This window comes from Aspergillus terreus, genomic scaffold (genome assembly GCF_000149615.1).
Source record: "Aspergillus terreus NIH2624 scaffold_7 genomic scaffold, whole genome shotgun sequence".
Lineage (NCBI taxonomy): Eukaryota > Fungi > Ascomycota > Eurotiomycetes > Eurotiales > Aspergillaceae > Aspergillus > Aspergillus terreus.
Genome location: NT_165930.1, coordinates 405,246 through 419,863, shown reverse-complemented (window position 1 = coordinate 419,863; position 14,618 = coordinate 405,246). Strand labels below are relative to the sequence as shown.

At 53.3% G+C, this 14,618-nt stretch overlaps 1 protein-coding gene across 1 annotated transcript; it reads left to right on the top strand.

Annotated features, from left to right (window-relative positions):
* Positions 1 to 279: 279 nt before the first annotated feature.
* sidC (nonribosomal siderophore peptide synthase SidC) lies at positions 280 to 14,578 on the top strand (the record flags this gene model as incomplete). Its single annotated transcript, XM_001214251.1, has 2 exons — positions 280 to 768; positions 833 to 14,578. 2 exons carry the CDS (start codon positions 280 to 282, stop codon positions 14,576 to 14,578), a joined length of 14,235 nt encoding a protein of 4,744 aa, XP_001214251.1.
* Between the last annotated feature and the right edge of the window lie 40 nt (positions 14,579 to 14,618).

Below are 14,618 nucleotides of genomic sequence, written 5' to 3'. Positions count from 1 at the left end.
CTCTCAGGTCCGCGAATGACGCAGCGTGGTCCGGGCCGTACGAGTAGGGCTCTTTTTCATCAGGTCACTGAAATCACTGGCTTCAATATAAGATTTCTGCTGTTTCCTTTTGTTCTTCAGGGGTCAATAAGTATCGCGTGTGTCTGCATCGGCCGTCCATCTCCCAGGCGCATGCGATTTGCAGGTGCGTGACCAACCTAAACCCCGCATCCTTAACCATCAACTCCCAGGCGTACCTCCGAACCTATGAGGGGCAACCAGCTCTCGCACTCCTCCAACATGCATTCAAATACGCCCCCGGTCGCCTCCGGGCAGCCTGGTCTTCCTTCTCAACCTGCATACACCCCCGTCGACATGTTGCCAGTGACCAAGGTTCCCGCGCTGGACACGATCGATCGGTACGCCGTCGACAAATCCGTCGGCGCGGTCGTTGGGAAGAGCCCGTCGGTAGAAGTCGCCTGCTCCTCCTCTGTGCGAGATCTCGCCGATAGTATTATCCAGGGTTATGCTCGGTTTATCTCCCGTTTTATCGGCGCGGAGGATGTCGCCTTCTTTGTGACTCGCCACGCAGCATTTGCGACGGGTCCGGATGCGACGCGGTACGCGGTATGTGCTTTTGCGGTGGGCTCCGGTGATGCGGCGACGTACACGGTACACGAATTCAACGAGGGTCAACGCGACCAGAACGAGGTTCAGTTCATCTTGGAACTCGGATTGGGCTCCGGTCCTGAGAATGGCGAGGCCCAACAAGCAGATACCCAAGAGGATGTTAGTGCTTTTCCAAGGAGAGATGCGATGGTGAGGGCGACTGATCAGGTACTAACGTGGCTAGAAATTCGCGCTTTCTGTCCAACACACCTCATCTGGCACCTTACAACTCCGCTTTTCCTATCCCCGGAGACTCATTCCCGATGCCGCCGTGCAGCAGCTGTTGAACACGTTGAGTGCGCATCTGGTGCAATCTTCGCCGTCGCTCAGTTTGAAGACGCCTCTTCCGGAGCTTTCGATCCTTAATTTCCCTCCGCTTATGATACCTCCTTCGCGAAACCCTGAACAAGACATAAATCTTAATGTCCAGAGCGCACCGCCGCCCGCGCTTCTGCATGCCGCTTTCGAGGGCTGGGCCCGTCGAAAGCCGGATGCGATCGCACTAGATTTCGTGCATTCCTTATCCTCCGCGCAGTCCCCTGCGGAGCACAGTATCTTGACGTACGCCGCGCTCAACGCCGCCGCTTCTAATCTCGCCAGCTACATCCGAACGTTGTGGTCCGACAGTGACCTGCAGACCGACAATGCCCGCATCGTGCCGGTTTACCTATCAACCTCCCCAGAACTTTATATCTCCTATCTTGCCGTCCTCAAAGCTGGCTGTGCCTTCTCTCCGATACCTCTAGACGCCCCCGAGCAACGCATTCAGGATATTCTCCATGACATCCAGTCGCCTATCATCCTCGGTGCCGGTTCAGAGCCATCTTTGGGGCCATGGAGGTCGGAAATGCAGGGGTCGGACACCATAAAACGCACCTGGATCGATGTGACTGAGGTTTCTCGATGGAAAGAAATGCGCGGCGATCACCCGCGGTTGCAACTACCTTCACAAGACACTCTCGAAGACCTGGAAATCAAAGATGACCAAACAGCCTATCTTTTCTTTACTAGTGGTTCCACGGGGAAACCAAAAGGCGTTCAGGTCAGCCATCTCGCGGTCACATGTTCCATTGCATCCCATTCGACTGCAATCCCTCTCCCCGGCGACAACCAAGGGGATTTCCGCTGGTTCCAGTTTGCTTCCCCGACCTTCGACCCGTCTCTGATGGAGATCTTCGTGACATTGAGTAACGGGGCGACCCTGTGCTCGGCAGATCGAAGCCTGACCTTGACTGATATTGAATCCGCTGTGAATGAGGCTCGGGCGACAGTGATGATGGCCACGCCAAGTTTGGCAGCGCTATTGCGGCCCTCCCGTCTGACCACTCTCCAATCCCTCTGGACCATGGGTGAGAAGTTGAATCGCACCGTGATTGACAATTTCGCCGCCAAACCAGAACCCAATGGGTCTCCTACCTCCAGAATGTTGGTCAACGCCTATGGTCCCACCGAAGGCGCGATCAACTGCACGTTCCTTGCGCCGGTCGACTATGCTGTGCGGGGTTCAATCATCGGGAGCGCTCTTCCCACGTGCGCCATGCTCATTCTAGATCCCGATCAGCGTAACCCGACGCCAGTTCCTTCGGGTCTTGCTGGTGAGCTGGCCATCGCCGGTCCGCAAGTCAGCAAAGGGTATCTGAACCGCCCCGAGGAGACCGCCAAGTCGTTCGTCTACAGTAGCGAATTCGGCTATCTCTATCGGACCGGGGATATGGCGCGCATTGTGTGGGATGAAAATGGTTCGGAGGTCATTGAATTTCTTGGTCGGATCACCACCGATCAGGTGAAAATCAGTGGTCGACGGTTGGAGTTGGGCGAGATCGAGTCGGTCCTCGCGACGGTCGATGACGTCACGGAAATCGTGGCGGTCGTGTCCGCAAGGGACAACACTCCTGGCAGTGAGCAGATCGTCGCATGCCTCGTAACAAAGGCTACAAGTCGGTCCGCGCGTGAGAAAATTGTGCGCGATGCGCAGGAGTCCACTCTGCGGCATCTTTCGTCTTATATGTGTCCCTCCATTTACGCTTTCTTTGACTCGCTCCCGCGTTCGAGCTCCGGCAAAGTTGATCGCAAAACCATCGCAGTGAGACTACAAAGGGGCGGAGATCGTGGGGTGGAGATTTTCCTTCCGCCTAAAGCTGGAATGTCCAATGGCGTGCATGATGATTGGGATGAAACCGAGGACGAGACCGTGTTGGCATTGCAGGACCTTGTCGTGCGCCTCATCGCTGAGTCGACCGACGAAGATGCGACTACCATCAAGGCCGGGTCAGATCTCTACACTCTGGGACTGGACAGTCTAGGTGCTATGCGATTCCTGCAAAAACTGCGAGATCAATCTATCTATGATTTGAGCGTAGCGGATGTCCTTCTCTCCGGAACACCCAAGGGGCTAGTCTCGATCATTGCCCGCCGGCATCAAGAGAATGGTACGGCCCAGGTGAATGGGAGTCCGGAGCTAAATCACTCCCAAGAGCCATTGGGTGAACGCCTCGCATTGTTTAGTTCCAAGAACCACCCGGTATGCGCGGAAAGACTCGGTCTAAACCCCTGCCAGATTCAGAAGGTGCTGCCAACTACCGCAACGCAGTCCGGTATGATCACAAGTCTCCTGCGAAGCTCTTCCGACAGCGCGTCTAGCAGTCGCACGTACATATATCACTCTGTCATTCCTCTTCAGCCGCATGTGGATGTGGAACGCATGCTTACTGCGTGGGACACTGTCGTCTCCGAATACGATTCTTTCCGGACGGTGTTCTGTCTGGTCGACGATGATTTGGCGCCATTTGCTCAATGTATTCTCGCGCCGGGAGCGGCGTCACGGCCAGAATGGAACATCTGTTCTGCCAAGGACACTTCGGAAGAGAGTCTCCACAAGGCGTTCCAAGACGCGGAGGGGCAGATCAGATTAAAAACTCCTCCGTGGAAGCTTTCTCTAATCACAACCCCCGAGAAGCGGCTGATTATCCTGAGCATGTTCCACGGCATTTTTGACGGTGGTTCCTTACAACTGCTCCTCGAGGATGTAGCTTCGGTGTACAATTCCAATGGCCTCGCAGAGCGCACTTCCCTTGAACACATTGTTAAACATCACTTCGGTGCCGATCATGAGGCTGCATCCGTCTTCTGGGCGAAGCACCTAGATCAGTATTCCCCCGTGGCGTTCCCCTCACTCACCCCTCAACGACCACCTGCGGTGAAGACAGTGGGATATGTGGAGATAACGTCCAAGATCAGCCATGCCGATTTGAAGAAGCGGTCCAAAAATATAAGCTCGACTCCTCTCGCCGTCCTCCAATCAGCCTGGGGCTCTATCCTGCTAGCTTATACAGGAACTCAGGATCAAGATGTGACAATAGGTAGTGTCGTGTCTGGACGGCTCGACCGCGACTCGGAAAGTTGCATTGGTCCGACCTACTCCGTCATCCCGTTGCGACTTTCCGTCAATCAAATTGCCCGTGGCCTTGACGATGTTTGCACCAACAAGTCTGTTGCCCGCTACCTGACTTCTTTTGGTGCGCAGGCGTTATCACACCTGCAGCTATCGCTAGGATCTACTGTGACAGCAGATGGCCGGCTCCCATACGATACACTTCTTGCATACCAGGACTTCAACGCCGGTTCCCATGCAAGTGGCACTGCTGGCAGTGGCCCCTGGGGGTCAGTTGACCACCCTGCAATGGCACATGACTTTGCTGTGATGATTGAGGTGTGGCCATGTTCCGATTCATCTTTGACATTCCGTGCTACTTACAATGACTCTCATCTCGATGCTGAGGGCGCTAGAATCATGCTAAGCGAGATGGATGATATTGTCAGGTACATCCTTGATGAACCGGAAGGAAACTTCTTAGACGCCCTCTCGCACACTGGATCGAGCCTCAAGTCTTCATTCAACCCGGTGTCGCGTTGCGTTGATGAGGTATCCGAGGGAGTCCTCATACACTCTTGGTTTGAGGACCATGCAGCCTCCAAACCACATGACCCAGCGCTAATCTTCAAGTATGACTTGGATGATTTGGAGGACCCCGCTAACATTACCTGGACATACGGCGAGGTCAACGCCATGGCTGACAGGCTTGCGGATCATTTGTCTGAGATCTGTGGCCCCTTGGCAAATGTTCCCGTCCCACTTTGTATCGAGAAAAGCCCAGCTGTGTATATAGCCATTCTGGCAATTCTTAAAGCCGGCGGTGCTTGGTGCCCCATTGACACCTTATCCCCTGCACAACGTCGTCACGATCTAATCGCGCGGACTGGGGCCAAGGTTCTTCTGGTCTCCAGTGATGACCCAGCCCAGACGGAGGAGGCTGTGCCCTCTAGTGTCGAACTCGTCGATGTCGCTCAATACACCAAGGATGCTCCGTTGCTAGCGAACGGTGTCCATCAGAAAAGTCCTCGAGTTAAGAACAGCCCAGACGATATGGCCTATTTGATCTGGACTAGTGGTACGACTGGTGCTCCCAAAGGGGTTCCCATCACTCATTCCGCGGCTGTGTCTGCCATGAAATCCCTCCACCGGGATATTCCCACCGATGTGAGCGGCGGCGCTATCCGTTGTTTGCAGTTCTCGCAGTACACTTTCGATGTCTCGATCCAGGATATGTTCTATACTTGGGGCATAGGAGGCGTGCTTATTTCAGCTACCAGAGAGATCATGCTTGGCTCGTTTTCCAAACTTGCGAACACAACGAAGGCGACACACGCTCATCTCACCCCAGCCTTTGCTGCTGGTATCCCAAGGAAAAGCTGTGAAACGTTGCAGGTCATCACGATGATCGGGGAGAAGTTGACACCGTCTGTTGCCGAAGACTGGGGCACTGACATGCGAGCTTTCAACACTTATGGGCCTGCCGAAGCAACCATTGTTTCTACGATCCGGGAGTTTGGAAATGAGCACAAAAATATCAAGAGCGCGAACATCGGCTGGCCGATGGATACCGTTTCCGTCTATGTGATGAAAAACCGACGCACGATCATGAAGAATGCTGTTGGTGAATTGGCGCTTGGTGGTCCACAACTCTCTCCTGGATACCTGAGGCAGGAAGATGTCACTAAGGCCAAGTATATCTACAATGAGGAAGCAGGCCAGACCCTGTATTATACCGGTGACTTGGTCCGCATGCTCAGCGATGGCTCTCTCGAGTATATCAATCGTGTCGATGACCAGGTCAAGCTTGCGGGTATTCGCATTGAGCTAAGCGAGATCAGCTACTCCTTGGGTGGCTGCCATCCCCTGGTCGAGAACATTGAGACTCTCGTTCTCACTCGTCCTGACAGGCCCAACCAGGTCGTCGTCGCTTTTCTTTCTGCCCCAGGCGCAATTCGCCCGGAGCAAGGTGGAGAGCTTGTGTTACTCGACGATACTGCCCTGGAGATTGCCCAAGCTGCTAATGAAAAAGCACAGTCTACCCTACCAGACAACATGATTCCTTCCGTTTATCTGGTGATCCGAAGCATTCCGAAGACAGCATCTGCTAAGACAGACCGTCGCGCACTCCAGGCTGCTTATGCCACGGTTGACATTGACGATTGGGAAAAGCGGCTGAATCCGGAGACTGCTGCTGCTGCTCAATCACCCGATGACCCAGAATATGCTGCTACCATAGCACAAGTGATCGACATGATTTCGTCCCTGGCAGGCATTTCTTCCGCGGGTATCTCGAGGACCAGTAGGATGCATAGCTTGGGTATCGACTCCATTCGCGCAGTCCGGCTTGCGTCCAAGATGAGAAAAGCAGGGTACCAGTTTTCCGTTCTTGATCTCCTGAACTGCGTCACCGTTCAAGATCTTATGAAGCTTATCTCAAAGAAAACGGAGAAGCCCCAGTCCGATGTGTTCGATGTCAACGGCTTCAACGACAAATGGCATCCAGCTATATCTGACAAGGTGCAGGAGGAATTCTTCACTGTCAGGGCCACGACTATCCAAGAAAGTCTTCTAAGTGAGACCATGGGTACATACGATATGTACTGGAGCAACCATTTCTTCTCCCTTGAACAGGCTGTGGACGTCATAAGACTGAAGCAAGCTTGGCTCGCCGTCGCTCAGAAAACAGAGGCGTTGAGGACAGGGTTCATGCCTGTGGCCGAGGTCAGCAAAGGCAACAACAGCGGCACACTTGATTTTTCTCTCCTACAACTTATCTACAAGGTTCCTTCGGTGGATTGGGAATATGTGAATTGCTCTACAGAGGATTACGTCGAGTTGCGTGATGCTCGAATCAAGGACGTCATGATGAAACACCAGACGCAGTACTTCAGGAATCCTCCTTGGGCAGTTACAGTCTTTGACAAGGATGGTGAGAGGGTCATGATCCTCACGATACATCACTCCCTCCATGATGAGCCCTCACTTCGTCTTATCATGGACGATGTGCAAGCCGCCTATGCCTACAAGCCACCATCGAGACTCCAGCTCACTAATGCCTTGTCAATCGTCTTACCCAATGAGCAAAAGGCCAACGCGACGCACAATTTCTGGAAGTCGGAACTCGAGAAGTTTGCGGAGCTTGATGTTCCGGTATGGCCGGATCTCACAGGTGTTAGGGCGCAGCCGGCTGCTGTCCCAGAACGCAAGCTACTCATCGCAGAAGTCCCGTTGACCGAACCGGCGACGAAACTCCAGTCAGCGGCTGCGGAGCTAGGGGTTTCGTCCGTTGCGTCAATCATTCGGGCTGCTTGGGGATACGTTTCCGTTAGCTATCTTGGAATTCCGGCTACGGTGTTTGCGGAGACTCTGTCTGACCGTGTTTTGCATGCAGACTTGGAAGATGGAGTTGGCCCTCTGATCTCGGTTGTTCCCATCCCTTTCTGCCCTAAAGGCAGTGCACGAGAGCTTCTTGAGGAGCAACACCGACTTTCGGTTCAATCATGGAAGTATCGCCACGTTCCTGCCCGTGATGTTCGAAAGATGCTCAGACGACCACGAGGTGAAGCACTATATCCGGCAGTTTTCAACTTCCATGCGGAAAGCGACGTATCTGAGACATCCCCAACTATCTGGAGTGAGACTGAGGACGAGGTTGGTTTGCATGTTGAGCATCAGATGGCTTTCAATGTCTTCCAGCGACCAGATGGATCCTTCCTGCTGGAAGCATGCGCGGATAGTCGTGTCATGAACCAAGAACAATTGGCAGTTTTTGTCCGTCAAGTGGACGGTCTCGTCAGCGCCATGCTAGCCTATCCTGATAAGCCATTGATGGAGGTTGTCGATCACCTCTCGCATGATCTTCTCTCCGTTTCGAACAGACCCGTTAGCGAAGAGGTTGCTAACTCGGTACATTCTGCGCCTACATATTGGTTGGAGCGGAATGCCAGAGAACATCCGGACTGGACTGCAGTGGAAGTAGCAAGCAGTATCAGCCCTGATGGTATTGTGAAGGAGACTATGAGCTACAGTAAGCTGAACGCTGAAGCAAACCGCGTAGCGGCTTACCTCGCGTCCCTGGGCCACAAAAACAGGATGATTGCTGTTTGCACTGGACGGAATCTACCTTCATACCCGATAATCGCTGGCATCTTCAAATCCGGAAACGCATACCTGCCAATTGTGGAGGATCTTCCGGTTGATCGCAAGCTGTTCTTGGCCGAGGATGCAGACTGTCCAATCGTGTTCACTGAGACAACTCTCTCAGACTCTTTCTCTCGTGTTTCTGACAACTGCAGCGTCATTTGCATCGACGACCCGCAGTTCCAGAAGTCGGTCGAATCAATGCCTGTCGAGGATAGAGACTACCAGTCCGGCCCCGACGACCTCGCCTACCTCCTTTTCACGTCTGGGTCTACCGGCAAACCGAAGGGCGTGATGGTCACCCGCGGTAATCTTTCGTCTTTCATCGAGTCCTTCAGTGAATTTGCCACCACGGCAGCCCCTATCACTTTCGAGCTCGGGGGCAAGGGCAGATACCTAGCTCAAGCCAGCAGAGCATTTGATCCTCACCTCTTGGAGATGCTCTTCCCTTGGCGCCACGGAATGACAACGGCAACTGCACCTAGGGAAATGATCTTGGATGACCTTCATTCCACCATGTCAAAGTGGGGCATCACGCACGCAAGTTTCGTGCCTTCTATCGTCGACCAGGCCAATCTGACGCCCCACGACTGTCCCAGTCTGGTGTTCATGACCGTTGGTGGTGAGAAGATAACTCAAAAGACACTGGATACATGGTCTACGTCACGTGTTGCACTTGTAAACGCTTACGGACCAACCGAAGTCACTATTGGTTGCACATTCGCTCGCGTTGGGAAGTACACAAACATGCGCAATATTGGAGCCCCGTTGACCTCGTGTGTTGGCCATGTCTTTATCCCGGGTACTCAGCATTATGCTCTGAGAGGTCAAACTGGTGAACTGTGCTTCAGTGGCGATATTGTTGCCAAGGGTTATCTCAACAGACCAGATGCAACTGGATTCTGCGACGGTCCCCGTGGAGAAAAGATGTATCGCACTGGTGATATCGGTCGCTTGATGCCCGACAATTCGGTGGAGTATCTCGGTCGTGGAGATGACCAGACCAAGATTCGTGGCCAGAGACTTGAGCTTGGAGAGGTCTCTGAAGTGCTTCGTTCCTCCTCGCCAATTCCCATCGACGTCGTTACCAGCGTTGCTCAGCATCCCGGCCTCGCGAGAGTGCAACTGATCTCCTTTTTCGCACGCGCCGGTGCTCGTCAGCGCGATCAGAAGGAAGTTTCTCTTGTGCAGTCAGATCTGGCCACTCTTGGTAAGGAACTTCAAGAGATTTGCCAGAAGAAGCTTCCTGGTTACATGGTTCCTGAGCTCATCCTCCCTGTCACGCATATTCCGCTCGCACAAATGTCGGCCAAGATCAATGTCAAGGAGCTTCACGCCCTATTCGCGTCGCTTCCGCTGGACCTAATCCTCCAAGGAAACAAGTGGACGGCTGAAGGCGGGGCTGCCTCCAGTCGACCTTTGACAGCAGATGAGGAAGCAGTCGTGAAGGAGATCTGTAGTGTGATTCCCGTTGACGCCTCCATCCTTGGTGCATTGACAAACATCTTCGAAGTCGGTCTGGACAGTCTCAGTGCTATCGGTCTCTCCATCAGACTGAGAAAGATCGGGTACGCGGCTACAGTGGCTCTTGTTATGAGCAACCCGGTCATTGAACAATTGGCACGGCTACCCAGGATGTCGCCGCCTGTATCAAATGGGGATCCCGCTGCCTCGAAGCTGCACCAGAGACTAGCCGATCTGGACGCCCAATACCGTCGAAGCTGCCCGGCTGACGTCGACTTGTCTACTGTCTCCTCGGTTCGGCCTTGCCTACCGCTTCAAGAGGGTCTGGTCGCCCGTTCTATCAATAGCGAAGGCGATCAGTTGTACGTCAATCATGTCGTTCTACAGCTCGCAGGCCATGTTGATGCGGGTAACTTGAAGGCAGCATGGGAGAAGGTTGTATATGACAATGAAATCATGCGGAGCGCTTTCGCTCCATTGGATAATGAGATGGTGCAAGTCGTTTTCTCGGCTGGTTCTTCTCAGATTCAGTGGACTGATGAGGAGTACGAGAACTTGGAGGAAGCGCTATCCCGCCGCAAATCACAGGAAGGGAATGTCTCGCGTGAGATCATCTCGAACATTTGCAGCGTTCCTCCAGTGCGGTTCCATTTCGCAAGATCCTCTAATGGAGGGCAGCCGCTCGCTCTGTTCATTGCGATTCACCATGCCCTTTATGATGGAGAGTCTTTCACGATGCTAATGCAGGATGTCGCCTCTCGTTACGAAGGCAAGCCTGTTCCGACCCGCGGCTCACCCTCAGATTTCATTGAGCATGTCTATGGCCTGGGCTCAGATAAAGCTAAGGAGTACTGGGTTCAATATCTGGCGGGTTATTCTCCTACGCTGTTTCGCACAGAGTTTGGCTCTTTGGAGCAGCCTAAATCCGTACAGAGACGCGCGAGTAACAAATTATCGGAGCTGGAACAGTGCGCAGCAAATCTCCAAGCCACCGTCTCATCTCTGATACAGGCGCTTTTTGCGCTCCTTTTGGCTGATACTGTTGGTGTATCCGACGTCACCTATGGTCTCGTGCTCTCTGGTCGTGCTATCTCCGTCCCTGGCGCGGACACAGTCCTTCTTCCATGCATTACTACGATCCCTGGCCGCCTGAATACCAACAACCTCAGCACGGTTTCTGAAGTCGTTCAGTCAGTGCAGAAGTCGACCGCTAAATCTCTCGACTTCCAACACACATCTTTGAGACACATCCAGCGTTGGATCAAGTCAGAGTCCCCTCTGTTTGACTGCCTGTTCTCGTATATCCGTGCTACGTCACCAGCAGCGCATAGCTTGTGGCGTGAATTCGACAGCCACATGCCCGCTGAGTATCCTGTGGCAGTGGAAGTGGAAGCAAACCATGAGTTGGATACGGTAAGCCTTAACGGGCTGTTCTCGTCGGCCTTTACCTCGTCTCATAATGGAGAGGAGCTTCTCGAGAAGATGGATGCAGTGTTGTCTAGTGTTGTGGCTGGAGAAAGTCTCTCGTTGGACAACTTCAATCTTTCCACATCCCAGGCTCCGGGTACTCGCTCGACTACCCTCAAATGGGATGAGACTACGTGGTCCAGTGTGGAAACCGAGCTCAGAGACATTACCGCGTCATTCTGCGGATTGGCTACGTCGGATGTTTCCAAGGGCGCGTCTTTCCTGAGCCTTGGTATTGACTCAGTAACCGCGATTCAGTTCGCGCGCAAGCTCCGGGAGGCAGGAATGCAGGTTACTTCATCGGACGTGATGCGCTTCTCCTGCATTGGTGCCTTGGCCCAACATATCGAACGCCGTTCATCAGAGGCGCCGCAAACCAATGGGGTGGAAGAGTCCCAGCCGACCAGCATCCCAGTCGCGGAGTATCAAAAGCACATTCGGGCTCTTAACGATGACGATTCCATTTCCACTGTCTTTGAATGCACTCCACTGCAGTCCGGCATGATCACGCAGACAATCAGTTCCGATGGGCAGGTCTACGTTCACCCGCATGCGATTAGGCTCACGGACAATGCGGACATTCCCCGACTAAAAGATGCTCTTTTGGAAGTCATCCAGGCAAATGACATTTTGCGTACCTCGTTCCACCTGATAGGGGAATTGGGCCCGTCTTGGGTTGGTGCTGTGCATGAACGCCCTCCTTTTGAATGGGATGAGGTGGAGCTGCCCTCTGGGGCCGATGTCCCCTCGCAAGTCGCCGCTCTCTATTCGTTCTCTGATGAAGCTTCTTTTGAGGCTCCGCCGATTCGTTCCGTCCTTGTCCACCAACCTGAGGGCAAGGTCCTTGTTATCGTCATGCACCATGCTCTGTATGACGGTGCCTCTCTGCCATTCTTCTTTGAAGACCTGGCCACGATCTACAATGGCAACAACATCCCTGACAGACCACAATTCTCGAAGACCGTCGGTCTCATATTGGGTTCACAAGAGGAATCTTGCAATTTTTGGGTCAGCAAACTAAGCAACTATGAGGTTACTGAGATACCCCGGCTTCCCGCTTCAGAATCGTCGAGCGGAATGCTGCTCCGCAAGCGTCGACTTGATATTGACTTGCCGGCTGCCATTCAGTCTTGCAAGGAGATGGAAGTAACAGTGCAGAATATCTCGCTTCTGGCGTATTCTAAAGTTCTAGCACATTTGGTTGGAAAGCGTGATGTGGTGTTTGGACAAGTTCTGGCAGGGCGTTCGTTGTCTACGCCAGAGGCTGAACGTACTATTGGACCTCTGTTCAACACTGTGGCCCAAAGAGTCACTTTCGAGCCAAAGTTCTTGAGCAATAAATCGATGGCCCAGCGTCTGCAGCAACTGACCACTGATGCTCAAGGTCACCAGCACGCACCACTCAGGGTTGTCCAGAATGCTCTCAGACAAGCGAATGGACTGAAGTCTGCATCTCTCTTCGACACACTATTTGTCTTCATGAAGAGTGCGGACCTTGAGGGCAGTGTACTAGAACAGCAGAACATCTGGCGGCCTTATGAGTCAGATGATTCTGCGGCTCTGACGGAGCACAAGCTGAATGTTGAAGTTGACCATGCGCATGATGGAATTCACGTCACCGCATCATGCAATGGGCAGTATATGACACAAAATATGCTGGATGGGTTTGTGGATGAGTTTGGAGCAGTGCTGCGAGACATCATCGAGCACCCAGCGAGATGCGCAACAGTCATGCCTGAGCGTCTAGGAGAACTGCCACTCCGGCTGTCTGTGACAGGATCAGAAGTAAACAGCGATGAGGACGTCGATGGCCCTCCGCATGAGGCCGTCATTCAAGCTGTTCTTTCTGATATCAGTGGCCTGTCGAAGGAAAACATAAAGCCAACCACGAGCATCTTCAGTATTGGCTTGGACTCGCTGTCGGCTATCCGAATTGCATCCATCTGTCGGAAGAAGGGCCTCAAGACAAGCGTTGCCGATATTCTACAGGGTGGCACTTTACGTGGTATCAGCCAGCGTGTCCGCCCAACTTCGGAGCAAGCACCCAAGGCACATGGCTCGCTGATTGCTGACTACGATAGTGTGGAACGGGCTGTTTTGGAGCGACTACAGCTAGGCAAAGAATCCGTCGAGACGATTCTGCCCTGCCTAGGCGGTCAGTTCTTCCACCTCGCCAGCTGGTTGAAGTCTGGGCGAAAGTTATTTGAGCCTGCATGGCCATACTTCAGCTCGGAACGCATCGACAGTGTGAAGCTTGAACAAGCTTGGTCTCAGCTCCGCCAGAGACATCCAGTTTTGCGAACCTGCTTTGTGGCTCTTTCACCGTCCGAAGCTGTGCAAGTTGTGGTGAAGGAGGCTATGCGTGACGGAGACGTGTTCAAGGTCATCGAGTCGTCTGATCCCATCGCTGAGGTAGCTAAAGCGCAAGCGAGGGAAGAGGCACTGCGCCCATCCTCTCTGTTTGTCCCTCCCGTCAGACTTCGCCTCATGAAGGCTGGCGATAGAGATGGTATCCTCGTCCTTGTTAACCATGCTGCCTATGATGCGTGGACAATGCCGATGTTTGTTTCTGAGCTCGCAAATCTCTACCGCGGCGAACCATTGGACACCAATCCCGATTTCCCGGCGTTTGTCGACTTCTCGGTGCGATCTCTTCGTGGGCTCGATGAGAAGACCTTCTGGACCTCTGCGGTGGGGTCAGGCACACCTACGCTGGTCAAGGGTAACAAATCTGACGCTGGTCAAGCCTCTGATCAGTTGTTCGTTAGCGCATGGGAACAGGTCAAGAACCTCAGCAAACTGGAGACTGCATGCCGTTCCGTCGGGCTTAGTCTCCAAACGGTCGTCCTTCTCGCCATATCTCGCTGTCTCTCGCGGAACACGGGAGCAAAGAACCCGGTGATGGGCCTATACCAGACCGGCCGGTCTGCTTCATTCACCGATATCGAAAAGCTGTCAGGACCCTGCCTCAACGTCAATCCTTTTGCTGTCCCTGATGCTGTGTCGGCCGGCTCCCTTCTTGACAAAGCACAAGCTGTCCAATCTGCTCTTGCCGAGCGGATCTTTTTCGAGCAGAGCTCACTCCGTGACGTCCTCGGCTGGACTGGAAACGGAAATGGCGCTCCACTTTTCAACACCTGGGTCAATCTTCTCTGGATGCAGAACGCGATGCCATCAGCCGCTGATGCGTCTCCGGACTCGGAAGCGATCGATCATACAGATCTGTTCCTCCCACTTCGCATCGGTGTGCCCACAGACTTCATACCCGCAGAACCTTTGGATAGTCAGGACACAGCCGTCTCCGCCTTGGATACTTCTTTCCTGCCTGATCAGAACATCTTCATCGATGTTGGGCCTGATCCCAAAACTGATAGCATTGGGTTTGGCGTTCGTGTTGAGGGCGGTGTTCTTACTGAGGATGAGGTGCTTCGACTTGTTTCTGAAATTGGATACGAGATTGAGACTGTTGTCTCGTCCTTGCATTAGAGGGTGGCTGGTTATATATATCGCGAGCATGTTGACTTTC